This window comes from Babylonia areolata, chromosome 13 (genome assembly GCF_041734735.1).
Source record: "Babylonia areolata isolate BAREFJ2019XMU chromosome 13, ASM4173473v1, whole genome shotgun sequence".
In the NCBI taxonomy this organism is placed as follows: Eukaryota; Metazoa; Mollusca; class Gastropoda; order Neogastropoda; family Buccinidae; genus Babylonia; species Babylonia areolata.
In genome coordinates this window covers 38,128,567-38,151,962 of record NC_134888.1, presented here as the reverse complement: position 1 = coordinate 38,151,962, position 23,396 = coordinate 38,128,567, and the positions used below count along the sequence as shown (strand labels likewise).

The following is a 23,396-nucleotide window of genomic DNA, read 5'->3' as shown; positions in this document are numbered from 1 at the left end:
GCGATGTTCTGTAAGGAGATTTTGGGGGTGATTCTGAACATACTTTAATATACAGTTGTGTGTCCATGCAGGGTTATGAATGTTCAATTTTCATTTTAGTGTTTAAATTAATGTTTTACTTGTCAGTTTTTTTTACATTGTACAGCACATCTGAGCATGTTTTACATGGAAAGGCGCTATTTAAATTGGATTGATATTATTATTGATTTCGTAATTTGTTCTAAAAAATGAGCCATTAACCCCTCGACTGCTGCTGACAAACGTGCTCATCAAAGGAGCGCTGTCACCTCATGAATAAATAATACACAGAGAACATCAAGAATAATAATAATAATAATAATGGATACTTATATAGCACACTATCCAGAAATCTGCTCTAGGTGCTTTACAAAAACGCTTTTGATAACATAAAACATTATATCTATGTTACATACACACACCAAAATGTGACCACACACACACACACACACACACGTACGCACGTACGCGCACACACACACGCACGCACGCACACACACACACACACTGCATACATACATTTTAACATACATGTGTATCTAACAGCTACCCTAACAAATACGCACACATAGGCAGGCACAAACTTACATAAACACACGCACACACAATACACATTCATATACATGCATGTAGTTGTGGACCTGCCACAATTGAACTTATTGCTGAGGGAAAAGGTGAGTTTTGAGACGAGATTTAAAAGATGCGAGGGAATCAGAGTGACGGAGGTTATCAGGGAGCTTGTTCCACGTCTTTGGCGATTGAAAAGAAAACGATCTGTGTCCATAGGTCTTACTTCTGACGTGAGGTATCCTGAGAAGTCGAGTATCAGAGGAAGAACGGAGCTGGCGAGACGGGGTATAGATATGGATGAGTTCAGAAAGATACTTGGGGCCAGATCCGTTGACTGCAGAAAAGGTCAGAGTGGATAGCTTATAGTCTATTCGATCAGAAACAGGCAACCAGTGGAGAGACTGAAGGAGAGGAGAAACATGGTCAAATTTAGAAGCTCTGCAAATGAGTCTGGCAGCGTTATTCTGAATTCGTTGGAGTCTGTCTAACAGGTATTTGGGAAGGCCGGCCAAAAGAGAGTTGCAGTAATCCAATCTTGAGAGAACCAGAGAGCATACAAGTGTCTTGGTTGCATCGGTTGAGAGATAGTGGCGGATAGAGCTGATTCTACGCAGTTCCAAATAGGCAACTTTACAGATATTCGAAATGTGCTGTTGGAAGGAAAGAGACTGGTCCAGGATTACACCAAGACTGCGAACAGAGGGAGAAAGTGAAACAGGTGTGCTATTGATCAGAACAGAGTCAGGAAAGGAAGGATGTTGACGAAACTTCTTTGGACAGGTTATCATCAATTCAGTCTTATCATCATTTAATTGCAGCTTGTTGAGAGTCATCCAGTCCTTTAGGCCAGCAATGCACTCCTGTGTTTGAGTCACCAGTGCATCAAATTCAGCTATGGAAGCCGACTGATAAAGTTGTGTGTCATCAGCAAAGCTCTCATGCGACATCGCATGATGACTGATGACATCCGACACAGGAGCCGCATACAGCACGAAAAGAACAGGACCTAGGACGGACCCTTGTGGGACACCATATTTCAAGGCAGATATTCTAGAGTATGTACCATTTACACACACTTTCTGTGTACGATCTGACAGGTAAGACGTGATCCATGCTAGTGCAGTGTCACGAATACCAAAGGAAGTTTTAAGTCTGTTCAAGAGGATAGAGTGGTCGATAGTGTCAAAAGCTGCTGACAAATCTAAGAGAGCGAGAACAGATATCTTATCCTCATCAAATCCCGAAAGCAAATCATTCACTATTCTAAGAAGGGCTGTTTCGCAACTATGACCACGTCTATAAGCTGACTGGTGGGAATTAAGTAAGCCATTCTGCTCCAGAATACACAAACAACATTAATAAAAGTTACACAAAGCAAAGCAAAACAGAACTTACATACCAGTAATCATTTCCATGGTTTGTTGGTTGGTTGATTCAGATCACTGAGGCAGCAAGGGCCATGGCTCAGAAGGCATACAAGGAGAGGTAAGTGGTGACAGTGCGTCAGTTTCCTCACTGCGTTTGAAGTGGACAGTAAAGTCTTTCCATTTGATTTGATTCATCCACCCTCTGCTACCTCTGCTCCCCACTCCCACCCCCCCTCCCTGCCACACCATCCCCATCCCTATCCCTGCCATTTCAAAAACAAATCTGAATTATTAACTCTTTTAACGCCAAGTTTGTGTGTGAAAAACAGTCCCCAGCACCAAATGTTTTAGACTCAAAGCATTCAGACACAGGCACAGCCACATGTAAAAACAACACAATGGACTTGTTCACTTCAAAGTAGGTCAAGGAGTGAAGGTTTGTCGTTGTTTTATTGCGCGGGAAACTGGCTGCAGCTGTCAAGTTTTGTTACAATGTGAAAAATGGTCCTTTTAACATGACCCCTTGATGCTGACTTAAGGCGCCTATGGCAGTGCACTGTCCAGTCAACTAAAGTCGCCTATGGCAGTGCACTGTCCAGTCAACTAAAGGCGCCTATGGCAGTGCACTGTCCAATCAACTAAAGGCGCCTATGGCAGTGCACTGTCCAATCAACTAAAGGCGCCTATGGTGGTGGAAGAATTAAACACGAGTATTGGTGCAACCACACAGTGAAAAGCAGAAGATAAAGTACCACTGTGTTGGAAATGAATTGACACACCCTTCTCTGTGTGTTGCAGCTCGCACATTGTCCAGTATATGTATCTGGGTTTTTACCCTGCCATGTAGGCAGCCACACCAGGGTTCGTCATTAACATTTTTTCACATGAGCGCCTGCGCTCTAGTTTCAGAATTTTGATGAGCGCAAACTGAAAACTAAGAGCGCACACTAAAAACCGTCAGCCTTCCTTTTTGGGATCAAATATTTCAGCATTTTGATTTTGCACGGCCGCGAAATCGATCGTGTGCTCCACTTTTCTACTCTTCAAGTCTGAAGAGCGCTCTTTTGCATAGCCTCCCCTGATTCACTAGGCCTACTTCCGGTTGAACTAACAAAACGTAAACAGACGGCTTTCAAACTTCGGTAAATGCAAAACGATCGCGCTTTTGACTCTTGTTTGTGATGGACAATGGAATAACAATTTAGATACAGTAGTGTATGCTTATGTCTTTTCAAAATCAAGAGCGCAAGCGCTCTGAGTCAAGGAATTTTCCAGAGCGCAATTTGTTTTTTCAGAGTGTTCCACTCAGCGCTCCCGTTAGTGACGAACCCTGCATACCCTGTTTTGAGGGGTAGTGGCATAACCTGAGATACCACACTGTGATCATGAGGAAGGAAGGGAAGGGGGAGTGGTGGGGTTAGGTGGAAGAGATGCACAGGAAGCTTGATCCCCATGACAAGAAGAGTAAGTGAGGTGAGGTGGAAGAGATGCACAGGAAGCTTGATCCCCATGACAAGAGGAGTAAGTGAGGTGAGGTGGAAGAGATGCACAGGAAGCTTGATCCCCATGACAAGAGGAGTAAGTGAGGTGAGGTGGAAGAGATGCACAGGAAGCTTGATCCCCATGACAAGAAGAGTAAGTGAGGTGAGGTGGAAGAACCTGCCACAAAGTCTGTCTGTTAAATGTTGGCATTTCTGCAAGGAAGATGAAGGGGAAAGCCTGAGCATCAGCAAGATGTTTCCTGTGACACGATCTTGGAATGTCTTGGAATGTTGCTGCTGTTCAAAGGGGAAAATTCTGAGACTGATGGGACTGTCTCTCATGTAAAATAACTGGGCATTTTACTTCTTGAAATTGTTACCAAAGTGATGCCTTTTGTTGGTGGAAATAGATCTGACGTCCACACAGGGATTTGGATGATATTTATCTTTGTGGAAATAAATCTGACTTCCACACAGAATTTAGTATAAAATTGCCAAATTAGCTTATCGCTACTTTGAAGGTTTCCATCTTACTTATCTTTTGTCCTTCACACTTACACTCCATCCCATTCTCTCAGTTCTTCAGGAGAAAAGCTCCTTCGAGTTCCCAGTCTCTTTAAAGACAAAGACAAAGTGCTTTTCAGTATCAAGCACCTTCTGTCTGGAATTCTCTTCCTCTGGAACTCAGGCGCTCATAAACTCTGTCCTCTTTCAAAGGAAAACTGAAAACCCACCTGTTCAAAATGGCTTTTCAGTGTGACGAAGCATAGTCCCTTGTGTGTCTCCTCCCACCCTCTGCACTCCCCCTGTGTCCCCCCTCCACTGGTGTATTCCTGTGGTGCGTGTGTTGTGGGTCAGTGTTTGCTCTGTGTGTGTGTGTGTGTGTGTGTGTGTGTGTGTGTGTGTGTGTGTGTAGGGGGTGTGTTTTGTGCCTTTTTCCTGCGATTATTCATATCTGCAATTTGCAGTATTGTATTGGTTTATATAAATGTTTTTCCACGTCTTTGTCCTCATGTGCTCGTGTAGTATACACTGTTGTGTATGTATTATCTCATGTGAGGTGCTTAAAGCCCATCATACGGAGAGTTTGCACCAGATTATTATTATTATTGTTATAATTGTAGATAATCAGACCCCACCTCTCCCAGTTTCGGAAGCAGAGGATGGGGCCCTGCCTTCCAGTGGCGAGCCCTAGACACAGTCAATACAAATTCACTGCCCCCATGACTGTAAAAGGCTATGTAACCTTCAACTCTTTTTTTTAAAGCTCATGTATGTATAAACCAGTGTTTCCATTCATTTTATCTGTAGTTTATCTGTTAACAAGTGCACATGTTGTGGTGTGGTGAAGTGACATATGACCTAGGGAACTACCAAAAACAAGACAAGAACAAGTCTGGCTAACAGTCTCTTCTCTGAACAACACTCCAGAACAGAAAGCTAAACAACGATTGTTATAATCATTTATTATACTACAGCCCACACCAGCCCAAGAGCTGATTATGGCATTCACCAATCCGTATGATTTTCTCACCAAAGGATTAAAAAGCATATAAATGTTGATGACACAAACATGCGTTGTGATATGTTGTGTTTTGTTGTATTGCATTGCATTCTGTTGTATTACTTTTTGTCTCAGCAGATTTCATAGTGTGAAATTTGGGCTTATGTATCATATCTTTGCCTTGTATTGTATTGTATTTTCTTGTATTGTATTGTATTGTCTTGTTTTACTTTTTGTTGCAACAGATTTCCCATTGTGAAATTTGGGCTCATGCATCACATCATATTGCATTGTATTGTATCGTATTACTTTTTGTCACAACAGATTTCTCAATGTGAAATTCAGGCTGCTTTCCCTGGAGAGAGTGTAACGGCACAGTGTAGTAACACCCTTTTTTTTCCTTCTGTCTGCAAGTATATTTCTTTTACTTTCAAAGCGGATTTTTCTACAGAATTTTGCCAAGGACAACCATTTGTTGACGAGGGTTCTTTTGCATGCACAAAGTGTGTGCTGTGCATGAGACCTCAGTTATATATGTTGCACACTAACCCTGTATGACAGAAACAAACAAACAAAAAAAGCCTTACTCCCCAGTATGGAAAAAAAAAAACACCAAAAAAATCCAAAATCAAATAAAAATTGCAGTTAAAAACAGTTGACAAACCTTGTTCAGTGACATGTCAAGGGATACTGTTGTGACCTGTCAAGGGATACTGTTGGTGACATGTCAAGGGATACTGTTGGTGACCTGCCAAGGGATACTGTTGTGACCTGCCAAGGGATACTCTTGTGACCTGTCAAGGGATACTGTTGGTGACCTGCCAAGGGATACTGTTGTGACCTGCCAAGGGATACTCTTGTGACCTGTCAAGGGATACTGTTGGTGACATGTCAAGGGATACTGTTGGTGACATGTCAAGGGATACTGTTGTGACATGTCAAGGGATACTGTTGGTGACCTGCCAAGGGATACTGTTGTGACCTGTCAAGGGATACTGTTGGTGACATGTCAAGGGATACTGTTGGTGACCTGTCAAGGGATACTGTTGGTGACCTGTCAAGGGATACTGTTGTGACCTGTCAAGGGATACTGTTGGTGACCTGTCAAGGGATACTGTTGTGACCTGTCAAGGGATACTGTTGGTGACCTGTCAAGGGATACTGTTGTGACCTGTCAAGGGATACTGTTGGTGACCTGTCAAGGGATACTGTTGGTGACCTGTCGCTTTTCTGTTTCAGGCTGAGGGAGATAGAAATGAGTGAATTTGATGGAGAGACCTACGAAAAGTTTGCGTCAAGTGTGCGTCGTCAAGTGCAGTCTTTGCGAGTCATCCTGGATTCTCTACAGGTGTGTTGTCTTTGTTCAGTCGCTAAGGGCTTCTGTCCTTTCACTCAGGCTGTTATACATGTTCAGTAGTTGTTGGGTTGTTGTTTTTATTGTTAAAAAAACAACAACAAGAAGCTTTCTCACCATTTAAGAGGAGTCACTATTTTCTTGACTTCTGTAAAAAGTTTTTAGTGTGATGAGCTCAGACCATTTATTTTGTCTATATATGTGCCGTTTTGTGACTGCAAGCAAATGTTACATGGTGTTGCTGATAAATTTTTGTCTGATTTTGGATGCTGTGGTACTGATAGTTAAGATTCAGGATTGGGCGGGTTTGCAATAGCCTGTGTGTAAATCATGCTAAGTATCCTGACTGTGAACATGCACAGTGAATGCTGCAGGCCAAAGACGATAGCCTGTGTGTAAATCATACTAAGTGTCCTGACTGAACATGCACAGTGAATGCTTCAGGCCAAAGACGATAGCCTGTGTGTAAATCATGCTAAGTGTCCTGACTGTGAACATGCACAGTGAATACTGCAGGCCAAAGACGATAGCCTGTGTGTAAATCATGCTAAGCGCCTCACTGAACATGCACAGTGAATGCCACAGGCCAAAGACGATAGCCTGTGTGTAAATCATGCTAAGTGTTCTGACTGAACATGCACAGTGAATGCTTCAGGCCAAAGACGATAGCCTGTGTGTAAATCATGCTAAGCGTCCTCACTGAACATGCACAGTGAATGCTTCAGGCCAAAGACGATAGCCTGTGTGTAAATCATGCTAAGTGTTCTGACTGAACATGCACAGTGAATGCTTCAGGCCAAAGACGATAGCCTGTGTGTAAATCATGCTCAGACTGAACATGCTCAGTGAATGCTGCAGGCCAAAGGGAAGGAGCGACAGTGGCTGAAGAACCAGCCATACGGAGATCTGGACGACGCCAGACTGATCGAAGGGCTGACAGGGGAGAAAGCCATCTATAAACGTCGTGGGGAGAAGGAACCTGAGGTGAGGTTGTGTGTGTGGGAGGGGATGTGTGTGTGTGTGCGTGTGTGTGTCTGTCTGTCTGTCTGTCTATGTGTGCCTCAATGTGTGTGTGTCTGTTTGAGGGGATGTGGGGACGAAACAGAATAAAAGAAAAAGGTACATAAAAGACAACAAAAGAAACTGACTGGTCAAAAACATTTGAATGAAATCAAAGGGCTCTTACATCAACGCTGAGAAGAGCATACCTGATGAACAAGTGAAACTTAGTGGAGGAGTCCTATGCTGCTGCAGTTGGTGAACAGTTGGGCATGTGGTGTGGTGGCCTAGTGGAAACGTGTCTGCAAGCGGTGTTTTCTCCCCTCCCCCACACCCCTCAGACCTTGAGTAGTGGTCTGGACACTTGTCATTCAGAAGATACAATCAGCTGAGATCCCTTGTGTAGCATGCACTTAGCATACGTAAAATAACCCACAGCAACAAAAGGGTTTGTCCTGTAGAAAAATCCACTATGATAGGGAAACACATATGCTTACAGGCAGAAAAAAGGGGATGGACCTACACTGTAGTAATGTGTTGTCCCTGCAGGGAGCAGAACAGTTTTCACACAGAGAAATCTGTTGTAATACAACACAATACAATGCAGTGTATACAATACAATACAATACATCACAATGCAATACATCGCAATGCAATGCATTATAGTACAAAACAGTACAATACAATACAATACCATACCGTACTATACCGTACCATATTGTACCATATAATACAATGCAGTGTAATGCAATGCAATGCAATACAACACAACACAATGCAACACAAAGAAATGTAACGCAATGCAATGCATTGTAATGTTATGCAATGCAATACAATACAATGCAGTACAGTACAGTACAAATACAATAAAATACAAGACAGTATAGTACAATACTGTACCAAACCATACCATACCATATCATACCATACTGTATCATTCAATGCAATGCAATGTAACGCAACACAACACACCACAATACAGCACAACACAGCACAATACAATACAATGCAACACACTATAATACAGTACAGTACAATACAACACTATAATACAATACAATGCAACACACTACAACACAATACAATACAACTCACTATAATACAATACAATGCAACGCAACACAACACAACACAACACAGCACAAGACGACACAGTTCAACACAACACAATGCAACACAGCGCAGCACAACACAGTACAGCTCAGTGGAAGCGTGACATGCTGCTGCAGTTGGGGACGCCGCAGGAACTGCCCAAGCGTGTGCGCCTCCTGGTGGACGTGTCGGGCAGCATGTATCGCTTCAACGGTCACGATTCTCGCCTCACACGGGAAATGGAAGCCACACTCATGATGATGGAGGCCTTTGAAAACTATGAGCAGAAAATCAAGGTGAGAAGCAAGGTGTAGCAGCCTTAAAACTACCCACCTGCTAGGGTTTGTGTTTTTTTACCCCATGCCAGGGTCATTCTACGCTAGCCTTGAATGACCTCCCAGGATTGTTTGTCGCTAGTCAGCAACTACCCCCGTTTAGTTGGAACTTGCCCCCTTTCTAAGAATTTAATCAAATTGTCGGAAAAAGGACAGGGAGTAGTTTTTGCCTAGCCTTTACTGACCCCCTCCCCGTCTCTATTACAGCTTAACAGAAGCAGTCGTGGGGAAGTGTTACGTTAATTGCCTGTATTGATTCTGACTGGGCTAAATTTACCCCCAGCGGTCATTTCTTGCCAACCTAGAAAGACCCCCATATATATTACAAGGAGGGGTAAAATCTAGCTGGGAGAGGTCAGTTCTGACCAGGTGAATTTATTTACCCTGGTGGGTCATTTCTGGCTAGTTTACATTGACACCAGGGCTAATGTGGGCTGGCCACAGTTGACCATGGGGTGTGAACCAGTGTGGGTAAGAACAGGTTGCTACACTGGGAAATAAATCAATCAGCCTGATTTTGACCTCAGTCAGAACACTACACACCCATGGGTGGGAAATAGAAAATGCATGCAGCACTATCAAACTTCAAACTGGCTCTTTTTCTGCTGTCCTTTTGCTGTGTACTTGTATGTTTGTTTTTGTTTGTTTCTTTTTATTCTGTGTTTTGTATGCACGTGTTTCTGCTTGTATTTTTATTTTTTATTTAATATGTGCAATATGTCATGAAGAAATGTCATCAAAGATGAGAAGATTGAGTCACCATAGATTTTAGAATATCGCATGTAAAACAAACGTACAAACAAGTCTGTCAAGTCCTTGGGAATATAATGTTAAAAAACAAACAAAAAAAACAATGTGAAAGAGGGAAGGTGTATATATCCCTACATGACCTTTGAAAATGAGAACAGCATGGCTGACGTAATCTGAGAGATCAGAAGATATACATACTTCTGATAGAGCAGAAGATACCTGTATTTTCATGTCAGAGTGACGTGTGTTCCAAGGAGACAAGAGGAAACGATATATTTCCTCTGTCCTTGTTCAGCTGTCGAACTACACCTCAGGGAAGTATTGGATGACCTAGGTCAAATCAAGTCAGCTGCAGCTAGCGAAATATCAGTGACTGGTTTGTGCAGGAACAAAGATAAAAGACATCTGTTTAAATTTCTCTGCAGCTGTGTAATTGAGCCTTGTTATATTCAGTCCCTCAAAAGAAAACCATGAAAAAACCCAGTGGCAAGCACACACAGAAGGAAAGTTGTTTTTTTATGTTCGCCTGTAAAATGTGCATTTGTCTTTATTTTATTTCATGAAAAATGTGTTAAACATTCCTGTTTCATTAGATAATCTGTTCACTTGGTGAATAAAGATATGCCCCCTGTTCATTCATTAGGGAAGCGTTTTTTTATGACAGCTGTAAATGTGTATTTGTCTCCCATTGTATGATTTTCTAAAAGGTGCGAGAATAGCTATTTATTCCTCCTTGAACAGATAATCATTTCACCAAAATAGTATATATCTGTCCCCTGTTCATTCAATGAACAATGGAAAAGCTGATAAATTATTCCCATTTGGTTGTCATTCTACATAAAATACATCTTTTGTCTGGCTTTTTTGATCAGTTGGTGCATGTTGCTGTTGACAGTGGCTGAGTGCTTATAAAGTTCTTGTGGGATAGAACTTAGCAAGTCTGAACAACACACTTATGCATGACAGTGATCAAGGGGAGATAAAACTGAGCAAGTTCTCACACACCTGTGCATGACAAAAGGGAAACAGAACGAAGCAAGTTTGCCTTTGTATGGTCCATCCACCTTTTTTTTGATTATTCACAGAAAGTCTTTTTTCTTCTTTTGTACTTGGTTATTAGGCATTCTTACCATGTTATATTTATTATTATTTTTCTGTGTATGTGTGCCTAGGATACATAAGTTGCCTACTTGCATTTTTATGGTTTTGTATGATTTTTATTTGTGTAGAATACTGTGTATTATGTATAATTATATCTGTACTTAGGTTTCTTTTTTCTGATCCTCTGTTAAAAAGTTGACAGACTGGCCGACATCAGAGGCATGTGGATGGCTGGATATTCTTTTGTGCTCTGATGTGCCACTTTGCATTCCATAGTACTCTGCTGGATCATCTTATCAGCCACTGTCACAAGGATTTCCCCCCACACCAAGTCTGTCGAAACAGTCGTTTTTTTACATGCTGGGATGAGCAAGCCCCAAACTCACCCAGAGCTTGATACCTGTCGGCTATCCTCCCTTGGTTTGCAGCCAGCCTTTAGAAGTGACGTTTCAGAGAAGCCCCCACTGTCATAAACAAGCAATGGAGGCTGGTTGGTGACCAGTGCAACCAATACATGCATTTGTTGTGATGTGAAAAGAATACTTCCCCTGTTTATTTGGATTTCAAGGTTCAGATATGGTGAGCAAGGGTCAGTAAGAAAATCAAGCGACAGACTCTTATGTGACAGCAAGAACAATGATTATAACAATGATGATGATCATGTTAACAATAGTGATGGTGATATGATGATAATAGGAATAATGATAATATCAACAATTGTAGTAGTGTGGTACAATGAACAGCAGTGACAGCAACAATGGTTTCAATAATATAATTATAAATTAATTATAAATTAATTATTATAATAAAATTAGATAAACAAATGATCAAATACCTCTGAATAACAAGGAAGGCAGAGGTGACTCAATCATTAAAGTTTTTGTTGACTCACTTGTGTAAACAAAGTGAGTCTATGTTTTAACCCGGTGTTCGGTTGTCTGTGTGTGTGTCTGTGTGTCCGTGGTTAACTTTAACATTGACATTTTCTCTGCAAATACTTTGTCAGTTGACACCAAATTAGGCATAAAAATAGGAAAAAATCAGTTCTTTCCAGTCATCTTGTTTAAAACAATATTGCACCTCTGGGATGGGCACAAAAAAAAAAAAAAGAAAAAAAAGAAGCCTAATTAAATGCAAACTGCATTTATTGTTATATTTATATTTTATTGTATTCTCTAAACTTGGCACTTTGATCTGATATTCGACCCAACAACAAGAACAGTTATTATTATCATTTTTTGTTCAAACAGGAACTTCTTTTGCTAAGCATGGAAGTTTTATTTATTTTGCAAACGATATGGTGCAGATAGTAAAAAAGGGAAATTACTCTGTAATTAATGCTAGGGGACTTAATTTGCTTTAAACTGATCTTTCTCATCTTAAACATTACATTTTGAAATTATACTCAATACATAAAAAGCTTGGATTTTTTTTAAAGTGCATCACAAGTGAGTCTTGAAGGCCTTGCCTCTCTTGTTTGTTTTGTTTTGTTTCAAAGCTGTGGTTTCTGTGTTTTCTCCTGCAGTATGACATCGTCGGCCACTCTGGGGAAACCTGGGCTGATCAGATTGTCAGCACGGATAAGTCACCCAAAAACAACAAGGAAAGACTGAACGTTTTGAAGGTCAGTGTATCTTGGTGTGTGTGTGTGTGTGTGTGTGTGTGTGTGTGTCAGTGTGTGTGTGTGTGTGTGTGTATGTGTCAGTGTGTGTACGTGTGTGTGTGTGTGTGTCAGTGTGTGTGCGTGTGTGTGTGTGAGTACGTGTGAGCATGCATGTGTGGGTAAACCCAAGCAGAGTCTGAAGGATGATCACAGCAACCAAAAGTCTTGTTTCATTACTTGTAAAGCATTCAACAACAGTTCATTTGATCCCAACAATATCATATAGAATGATCATTGTAGATATACTGACAGGTGCGGAAATATGTGAGCGATATATGCAAACTGTCCCTCTTTAAGTTTTGAAATCATCTTTAGACGGGCGCCATAGCCGAATGGTTAAAGCGTTGGACTTTCGATCTGAGGGTCCCGGGTTCGAATCACGGTGACGGCGCCTGGTGGGTAAAGGGTGGAGACTTTTACGATCTCCTAGGTCAACATATGTGCAGACCTGCTGGTGCCTGAACCCCCTTCGTGTGTATACGCAAGCATAAGATCAAATACGCACGTTAAAGATCCTGTAATCCATGTCAGTGTTCGGTGGGTTATGGAAACAAGAACATACCCAGCATGCACACCCCCGAAAGCGGAGTATGGCTGCCTACATGGCGGGGTAAAAATGGTCAAACACGTAAAAAACCCACTCGCGTATATACGAGTGAACGTGGGAGTTGAAGCCCACGAACGCAGAAGAAGAAGAAGAAGAAATCATCTTTAAAAAAATGACCACTTAAGCCTTCCTAAGGTTGCATGAGCTGTCAGCCCTGCAGTGCTGAAAGGGTTAACCCCGTGACTGCTGTACGTCAGTGAAATGAGATCTGTGTGGCAGGAGTTTGAAGCAGTTACAACCTTTCTGTGTATGTACCAGTGGTGTCACTGATTTTGCTGAACAAAAGTAATGCGGTCCCAAGAGGAAGAGGTGCAAATTACAGAGTGGTGACTGACATCCTGACTTGTAAGGTCAGACACACATGCGTAAGCACACACACATGCACACACTCACTGCTGACTCAGACACACACGCATATACACGCATACAGATACACACTCAGACACATACGCATGCACACACGCATACACACACACACACACACACATACTCTAAAGAGGTGTGTATTTTCTCACTTTATTTCATTTTGATCCATTTACTGATAGGCGTAATAGTCGAGTGGTTAAAGTGTTGGACTTTCGGGTTTGAATCTTGGTAATGGCGTCTAAGTGGGTAAAGGGTGGAGATTTTTCTGATCTCCCAGGTCAACATATGTGCAGACCTGCTTCTACCTGAACCCCCTTTATGTGTATACACGAGCAGAAGATCAAATACATTTGTTTAAGATCCTGTAATCCATGTCAGCGTTCGGTGGGTTAAGAAAACAAGAACGTACCCAGCATGCACGGCTGCCTACATGGCAGGGTAAAAACAGTCATACATGTAAAAGCCCACTCGTGTGCATACGAGTGAACGTGGGAGTTGCAGGCCATAAACGAAGAAGAAGAAGATGATCCATTTACCCATCTAGATATTCATACTTTCATACTTATCTGACTCTTCATTTATTCTTTCACTGAGCATACTCGCCATCAGCAATCAAGAGGTTAAAAAAAGGGGAGGGAGGGAGGGAACAACTTTTGAATTACACATACTACACCATTACCAATTGGTGCAGACTCCAGCAGGGGTCTGATTCCCTGTCCTGTGCGGACTTGCCTGTCCACCTAAGAGGAGAAAATCAAAAGTAGCTGCAGCTAGTAGCTTCCCTTTGTATATTATCTCCTTCCTGTGGGGAAAAATTCTTTTTTTTTCTTTAAAAAAAAAAAAAAGCTTTAAAAAAAAAAAAAAATCTCCCCTTCCTTCCCTTTTTCTTTTCCCACCTCCCAGATGATGCACGCTCACTCCCAATTCTGCATCAGCGGAGACAACACGCTGGAAGCCGTGAAGCACTCCATTCAGGAGGTGGGCCAGGAGGAGGCTGATGAACACTTTGTCATCGTCCTCAGTGACGCCAACTTCGATCGCTACGGCATCCGCCCTGCCCGCTTCGGGGAGATCCTGACATCTGACGAGGATGTCAATGCTTACGCTATCTTCATCGGGTCCCTTGGTGATCAGGCAGTCAGGTATGTGCGTTTCGTGTTTTGTTTGTTTTCATTCTTTGCAAGTTTTTTTTTCTCCTTTTTTATATATATATATATATATATGTTTTTCTTATCCAATTTCATAAAAATACATAGAATTTGTTTGTCTTTTTCTTTTTGTTTTTTTGTTTTTCGGTTAGCCAGTACCAGTGTATATACATCAGGGTGTGTGGGTGTTGCATCATGTTCTCATTTAGTATTCGTTGGTCTTATGAATTATTAATGTATTTATGTAAATTTTGATGATGAAGATGACATAGGTGGGCTGGAGGGAAGGTGGGAATGAGAGGAAGGTCTGTGATCATTCATCTTGAGCTTGCTAAACCTTTTTCTTACCACTTGACTCATCACATCTCATACATATCCACACAGAATTATGCATGCACATGCACGCACACACACACACAGGCACAAATACACAGGCACAAACACACACACACACACACACACACACACACACACACACACACACACACACACAGGCACAAACACACACAAACACACACACACACACACACAGGCACAAATACACACACACAGACACAAACACACACACACACACACACAGGCACAAACACACACACACACACACACACACACACACACACACACACACACACACAGGCACAAACACACACACACACACAGGCACAAATACACAGGCACAAACACACACACACACACACACACACACACACACACACACATGTTAAAGAGTTGTTTATCTTCTTTCTCTCATTTTGATCCATTCACTCATCTAGTGATTTATCCACACAGAATTACGCGTGCGTGCACACACACAAACACACACACACACACACACACACATGTTAAAGAATATTCGTGTTGCAGACTGAAAAGCTAGGTATTCGTATTGCAGACTGAACAGCTAGGTATTCATGTTGCAGACTGAACAAGCAGCTGCCTATGGGTCACTCCTATGTGTGCATGGACACCAAGAACTTGCCCATGATCCTCCAGCAGATCTTCACCTCCACCATGCTGAGCTGATGGGATCACAGGAAAACCCCTCTCCAACATCAGACTGCTTTGGCTGCATTCCTAGCTGTTCAGAGTATTTAGTGAGGGTTTCTCTGCGGAATTCCATTCTTTTACCAGCGCGTGGAGTGATTCCAAATGAATCAGAGAATCGGTGGGCGTTTCTCTGCACTGTTTCATCCTCTGAACTGATTTGCCTGCATCTGAAGTGACTCAGAGAATTTAGTGAGTGTTTTTCTGCAGAATGTCTTCCTGTGTGGCACTGGCGGACTTGGGTAACTGTTCCCACGGATGGAAACCATGACTTCATCTGTCTGTGCGTGTGTCAGAAAGGGTGTGGCAACCGGTCAAGGTGCAGCTGGTTTTTCGTTCTGAGCATTTTCAATCGTTCAGCATAATCTTCTGCAAGCCATGGTTAGAAACGACTGTCTGTCTGTCTGTCTCTTTCTCTTTATCCCTGTCTCTCTCTCTCTCTTTGTCTCTCCTTTCTTTGGCTATTTTTTTTTTATAAAAAAAAAAGAAAAGAAAAGAAAAAAGATCCTTCATTGGTAAGATTTTTGCTTATGCAACTGTTGTTAATCCCACCATTAAGGTAGTAGCCACAGAGTCTTGAAACATCATGTCCACTGGCAAGGTGAAAATGAAAGAAGTAATGAGGAGGCTGGAGGGAATCAGGGACAGCAAAGAAATTTTGCAGAAGGACGTTACAGAATGTGTGCATGGGTTCTGTGTGAGTTTGTATGCTGTCGTGCTAAATCTGTGAAGAAGATTCAGGCGGGTATTTGTATTTCTTGAAAAGATATTTGAATAATGCGTTAGAGTGTATATTATTTATGGACATAGTAGATGAACTTTATGTATTATTGGATTTGTTAACAGTTATTGAAAGATAGTTGAATATGTGTGGTTTATAGACTTGATTAACTGATTATGTATGTTATTGAATATCTGACATTTTCTTCCTGCTCAGGGTGAATGGATTATAGTGTTTATTGTTTATAGACCTGGTGAAGTGATTGTGTGTATTATTGGATGTATGACAGTTTTCTTTTTCCTGTTCAGTTCTTAGAATGAACTGTAAAATACCCCAAGTCACAATAAGAGTGTCACCACACACACTGATGCTTTTAGTCAGAGAAAGGGGGAGAATAGTGTGAGTGATTGTTTGGGGAACATTTTCCTTGTTTTTAAGGAAACAATATGCATTTTGCTGAGTGTTGAACTATGTTTTACTTGCTGTTAAAGTTTTTGTGTGCATGTGCCTCTGTGTGTGTGTGTGTGTGTGTGTGTGTGTGTGTGTGTTTCTTTCTTCAATATAACATCTTAATAAGTGACTTTTGATGTGTGTGTGTGTGTGTGTGTGTGTGTGTGTGTGTGTGTGTGTGTGTGTGTGTGTGTGCATTCATGCTTACACACATGTGTGTGAAGTAATAGCATTTCAATTCTTTTGGGGTTTTTTTTCAGTTTGTGATAAAACATTCTTATTCAAAGCTTTATGAATTTTCCCATCTGTGGGGGGAAGAGGAAGCATTAAATGTCATTACCATTATGGTGTGGGCTTTTCCAATGAGCTGAATAGGTTTTCAGTTTGTTTGTGTGTGTGAGTGTGTGTGTGTGAATGTGAGGAAGTGAATGTTTTCCATGACTTTATTTCCTTGTTTTTTTGTTTTGTTTTTTTTTTTTGTGTGTGTGTGTGTGTGTGTGCACTTGATTGCATCTGTGTGTGTGTCTCTCTGTGTGTGCATGTGTGTGATTTTGTCTGTGTGTTTTTGTGATTGTGTGTGTGTGTGATTGTGTGTGTATGTGTGTGTGTTGGTCTTTTTTGTGTGTGTGATTGTGTGTGTATGTGTGTGTTTTGGTCTTTTGTTTAATGTCTCTCCATAATGGTGTTTTTAGACAAAGATGAAACTGCAGATTTTATTAATGAATGAGGTAAAAATGTCTTCATCGATCACATTCATAGATGATATGCATGGCAGTGAATACATGACCAGAAATGCAAGTCGCCTTAGGAGTAAGTTTTGTTTTAATAGCATCCAGCCATGTCTCCATACTAGACTGTTTAGCTTTCTGTTTCTGTAACATCCTTTTTGTTTTAGAGGAGAGCATATGAATAGTGTTGCGCAATCAACAGTTGGCACTGTCTCAAACATGGTTCCAGCCTGTTGTGTGTGTGTGTGTGTGTGTGTGCGTGTGCGTGCAGGCATGCGAGCATGTGTACACATGTATACTGCAATATGTTTATGTGTACATGTGTGTACGTTCAGGCATATGTGCATGTTTGTACATTCATGCTTGCCATATGCACGCCTCGGTGTGTGTTCATCAATGTGTGCATGCATGTGTGTGAATTTGTGCATTTGTATTAGCCATGGTGATGGTTGATGGAATTTTTATATGTAGCATAATGATTTCTCGGAATGACATTATGTGTTGATTTGGGTTGTTGGTACACTGGTAACTATGCTGGCTATATATGCAGCAGACTTGTAATTATGCTGGCTATATGTGCAGTAGATTTGTTGAAGATTTGTTATCTGTCATTCTATGGAAGCAGAATGATGCTCAAAATTGTTCTTCACCCGAACGTTGAATTAAACAGTTACTGAGTATGAAAAACAGTTTCAATGTTCTGTACACTGACTTTCATAAACAGACATTTTCTTCATACACTAATGCTCTCCTCTCACAGAATAAATATAAATGAATTAAATAAAAGTAGATTTAAAAACTGGGTGTTTTATGATTTTTTTTTTTTTTTTTTTTTAATGTCTTGGATATATGTGTGTGTGTGCTTCACCCGTAAATGAAAACATTGGTGTGTGTGTGTGTGTGTGTGTGTGTGTGTGTGTGTGTGCACCTAAATGACAGGGTTTTCGGTTACCTTTCAGGGCACTCCCACTTGAAGTTTGCCTACCTAAAAAAGCAGTTATGAATTACCCTGTAAACACTGCCCCCACCAATTTAACGAAGCATAGCTGACAAAATTATCAGGTTTTTTTTTTATTTTTGTTGTTTTGTTTTGCTGATATAATTATACACATAAAAGCAGAGCTTTAGACTGACAAACAGTGGCACAACTAAAATGAGTTACCGTGGGAATTACAGTCCATAAATATACACATAAAAGCAGAGCTTTAGACTGGCAAACATTGGCACAACTAAAATGAGTTACCGTGGGAATTACAGTCAATATAGACGGACGGAAGGTGAGTAATGCTCTCAAAATAATGTCTGTCCAAGGGCAAGTGTGAGTGCATGGAACAGAAACAGATATATGTCTTCTGTCAATAATTCCTCAGTCTAAGTATGTGTACAAAGAACTATGTTTGGTGTACCGACTTTTGGTGTAGTTGTGTGTTAGTATTTTGACAGCACACGCACACATACATACACACACACATATACACTCACACACACACACATATACACTCACGCACACACACACACACATATAGACTCACACACACACACACACACACACACACATTCATGCACACATGCATGCATGCACATATATATACATCGACACATACATGCTCACACACACACACTTGCATTTGATATTTTGAAAAACAGAGGGGATGCGTGCAAACATGCGCCCCAACACACGCATGCGCGCGCACACACACACACACACACACACACACACACACCTGCACACAAACATATGCACACACACCTATACACACAGCACACATACACACACACAAACACACACACAAACACAACAACAACAACAATAATGAAACCAAAAGAGCAAATAGGGGGCGGAGTGGGGGGTGGGACCCACACTCTACCAGGAATATCTTTTCTTTCTTTTTAAAAAAAAACAAACTTTTTAAACAATTAACTCTCTCTCTCTCTCTCTCTCTCTCTCTCTCTCACGAACACTCACACGCACACACATTCAGTCATGCACGCGTGCACACACACACAGGGAGGAGGGGGGGGGAGAGAGAGAGAATGAACGAACGAACGAACGAAATTTTATTTCACGAGGGTATAGGAGTAAGCACAAAGTACTTGTATACATTATCAAAACAAAACAAAAAAGAAGAAAAAAAAAATTGGCCGAATTCGTACTGTTCGTAAACAACATGTCGACCTTCACCGACAATCATATTTAGCACATGTAGCACACGCACGCACACATAAACATGCACAATCGCGTTCTCACATACACACAAACACACACACACACATACACACAAACACACTCACACACACACACACACACACACACACACACACACACGTGCGCGAGCGCACACGATTTTACGGACCTTACCTTATCGATCAGGCAGTTGTAATGAAAGAGGCTGTGTGTATGTGTTTGTGTACGAATGTGTGTATGCGTAGGTACATATGTGTGTGCATGCGTGTGTGTGCGTGGACGCGCGCGTGCGTGTGTGTGTGTGTGTGTAAGTTTATCTGCGTGCGTTAGTGTGTGTGCGTGTGTCTCTGTGAGCGCGTACGTGCGTGTGTGCGTGTGCGTGTTAGTTTATCTGTGTGTGTGCGTGTGCGCGCACGCGTGTGCGTCACGATTTGTGAGTGTTTGTTCATTTTTTCTTTTTTTTTAATTGATATTATCATGCAAAATCTCCACCATCATACTCCCCAAGCACTTCTGGGAAAGAAACATGACGGGCGTTTTCGAGAAAAACCTTGTCATAGGTCGATTGCGTGATTCACGTTATTATGTTTTGCGGAAGTTATTTCCGGACTCGCTTGGAGCTATGAAACCAAAAGAGAAACTACGGGGAACCCCCACGCTTTACCAGAAATGTCGACAGGTTGTGTGCACTCACCCTGAATGAGTCTTTTATCAGGAGCTGACGTGTTCTTGCACACACACACACACACACACACACATAAAGAGACACACACGCGCGCGCGCGCGCGCGCACACACACACACACACACACACACACGCACACACACACACACACACACACGAGTATATGTGAAGTTGTTGAAGATGAATTACATTTCTTAGATAAGTGTATCTTATTTCATAATTTGCGAAACCATCTAATCACAAGTATACAGCAATATGATCATCAATCAAATGTGATCTCTAGAAAAATACAAAACAATATCCTAAAACCAAGTGATTTATTCACATGCGATGACTGTCAAAAAACACTCGCCAACTATGTATCTCAGTGCATGCGTATTAGATGACCGTTTATTTCTTTGTTCCCTTTGTTCTTTGTTGTGTCTATTAATCCTTCGGGATTTTATGACAATAAATGAAGTCAAGTCAAGTCAAGTCAAGTCAAGTCACACGTCACACACACACACACACACACACACACACACACACAACACATCATACCAAGACCAGCACTAAAAAAAAATAATTGAAAAAAAAAAGTATACATATATCACTGTTGTTGGAAAAGGTGTGTTTTCATTACACGCTTAAACGATTTCAGCGAGACAAAATGTCGCAAATTTTTCTGGTAGTTTGTTCTACATTGACGGGGCCTGAAAAGAGAAAGATTTCTGACACTGTTGCTTCTTCTTTACAACAGAGATTTTTAAAAGCCTGGCATCAGAAGCAGAACGAAGGTTACGAGTTGGAATGTACACTTCAGGAGGTCAGAGAGGTAGCAAGGACCAGAGCTTGGGAGGGCAGAAAACGTCAGAGCAGAAAGCTTGTATTTAATCCTTTTTGAAACTGGTAGCCAGTGAAGAGAGTGGAAGAGAGGAGTAACATGTTTAAATTTTGAGGATCTGAAAATAAATCGAACAGCACTGTTCTGATTTCTTTGAAGTTTATCAAGTGAAGTTTTTGGAATGCCGACAGGAACAGAGTTGCAGTAATCAATCCTGGACAAAACAAATGTACAGACTATTGGTTTGTTTGGTTCCATAGACAGGTAATGGCGAACAGAACTAATTCTAAGCAACTCAAGATAAGCTGATTTGCTAGTGTTTGAAATGTGATGCTGAAATGACAGATTGGTGTCAAGACTGACACCGAGGCTCCGCACTGACTGGGAGACAGGAAGGACAGTGTTGTTTACCAGAAGAGAATGAGGGACAGACAGGTGGTTCATAAATTTCTTGGCGCAAGCAAACAACAGTTCTGTCTTTTCATCATCTAGCTGTAGTTTGTTGACGGTCATCCAAGACTTCAAGTCTGTTATACACTTTTGAATGTGTGTCATCAGTTTCAGCAATAGAGGCCAACTGACAGAGTTGAGTGTCCTCAGCGAAGATCTCGTGCGAGAGACAGTGACTGTTTACTACATCAGACAGTGGGATAGCATACAAAACAAACAAAATAAGGCCAAAGACTGATCCCTGTGGGACACCATATGATAACGGAGTTTCGTTAGAATATTTCCCATTTACACAGACAGTCTGGGTTCGATTCGATAAGTAGGACTGAAACCAGGAAAGAGCAAGATCGTGAATACCAAAAGAATGGTTGTCTTTCAATGAGAAGTGTATGATCAATTGTATCGAATGCGGCAGTAAAATCTAAAAGAGCAAGAACCAAAATTTTATCTTCGTAAAAACCACAAAGAATGTCGTTTACAACCTTCAGCAATGCTGTTTCAGTACTATGGCCTTGTCGGTAAGCAGACTGGTGGTGGTCGAAAAGTTCATTCTGCTCTTGATGCTTAAGAAGCCGGGAGATGATTACTTTTTCTGAAAGTTTGGAAAGGAAGGACAAATTTGAGACAGGTCTGTAATTTTTCAGGTTGTTCTGGTATAAGGAAGGATTCTTTATGAGTGAACGCACAACAGCGTGTTTAAAAACAGACGGAAAGCAAGCAGACAGAAGTGAATCATTAACAACATGAATGATGTACGGAAACAGGACATCAAGACAGTCAAGGAAAACAGCTGAAGGGATAGGGTCGATTTCACAGGACTTTTGCGCTGCATTTAAGCGGATTTTCTTTACAGTTTGTTCGTCAACAGGTTCGAACCGGAGGAGGCGAGGACCACTGTACACACACGATTAGCTGCTGGTGAAACCAGGGGAACAGCAGTCACGATTATGACGTGTCATCGTTATCTTATTTGTAAAAAAAAAAACAATAAAAAAAAGGCTGCAAATTTCTGTGAGAGTTCCTGGCTGGTATAGACTGTTGGAAGGCGTGTTGTTCTTGCTTTGCAAAGAAGAGTGTTTGTGATGTTAAATAACTGTTTGCTTGTTGTGCTCGCCAGAAATTTTGCTGAGTAAAATGTACTCGTTGGCACGATCAACAGTGTCAGTGGCACGGTATCTGGCAGCCTGAAAGATCTGCCAGTGAACTGTAGGGCCAGAGGCACGCCACGCCCTCTCAGCACGCCTTCTTTCCTGCTTGGCCTCATGATGCTCGGGTCCCACAGTCTTGTACCATGGTGAGGGGGGCCGGTGAGAGACAAGGCAACGGGTCGGCAGAGCGTGCTTGTCCAGGGTAGCACGCAGGCACTGAGAGAAGTCCTCTGCTGATGGCCTCGGTGGTAGGTCAGTGTGGAGGTCAGCTTTGAAAGCCTGGATATCCACTGAAGCCAGCTTGCACACTTCTCTGTAGCTTCGTGGGTTGGGAGGCTTGGAGAGGTTCAGACTGCACACTACAGGGATGGTCAGAAGACAGGACATGGTCAACGGCTGTCTTCAGAATGCCATCGTCTTCTCTGTAGATGACCCAGTCATCAATGTGACCACGGTGATGAGTCGGGTCAGAGACAGGTTGACCGAGGTTGAAGGGATCGAGCATGCCAAGAACTTCAGGTGTGTAAAACTCAGATGGAGAGTCGTAATGAAACTTGAAATCACCCACAATGAGCAGGGCCCCTGTAAACTAAAAGATCTGGGAACTGCTGTATGAACATCGCGTCAGTCAGTTTGTTCTTTCTGATTGGTGGGTGGCGGTACAAACAAAAGATGTTAAGATGAAATTGTTGAAAAATAAATGAAAGATGAGATAGTTCAAAAGAAGAGTGGTGGAAAGGAAAATCAGAGGAAAATTTGATGCATGGTCTCAGTTTATCCGACACGACAAAAGCTGTGCCACCTTCCC

General features: G+C 41.7%; 2 protein-coding genes across 3 annotated transcripts in view; one reads left to right on the top strand and one right to left on the bottom strand.

Moving 5' to 3' along the window:
• LOC143289260 (von Willebrand factor A domain-containing protein 8-like) overlaps positions 1-16,743 on the top strand; it is a 72,331-nt gene extending 55,588 nt beyond the window's left edge. The window contains exons 37-43 of the mRNA XM_076598253.1: positions 2,027-2,073; positions 6,180-6,288; positions 7,153-7,278; positions 8,523-8,681; positions 12,097-12,195; positions 14,111-14,349; positions 15,276-16,743. Of these exons, the coding sequence (XP_076454368.1) occupies positions 2,027-2,073; positions 6,180-6,288; positions 7,153-7,278; positions 8,523-8,681; positions 12,097-12,195; positions 14,111-14,349; positions 15,276-15,378 (882 nt within the window). The 3' untranslated portion in view covers positions 15,379-16,743. The remainder of the gene's footprint in view (positions 1-2,026; positions 2,074-6,179; positions 6,289-7,152; positions 7,279-8,522; positions 8,682-12,096; positions 12,196-14,110; positions 14,350-15,275) is intronic.
• A 3,590-nt stretch (positions 16,744-20,333) lies between these two features.
• Positions 20,334-23,396, bottom strand: part of LOC143289259 (uncharacterized) — a 30,239-nt gene continuing 27,176 nt past the window's right edge. For both annotated transcript variants that reach the window (XM_076598250.1, XM_076598252.1), the window contains exon 6: positions 20,334-23,396. This exon is cut by the window's right edge and continues 2,623 nt beyond it. The gene's annotated coding sequence lies outside the window, so the exon portion shown is untranslated.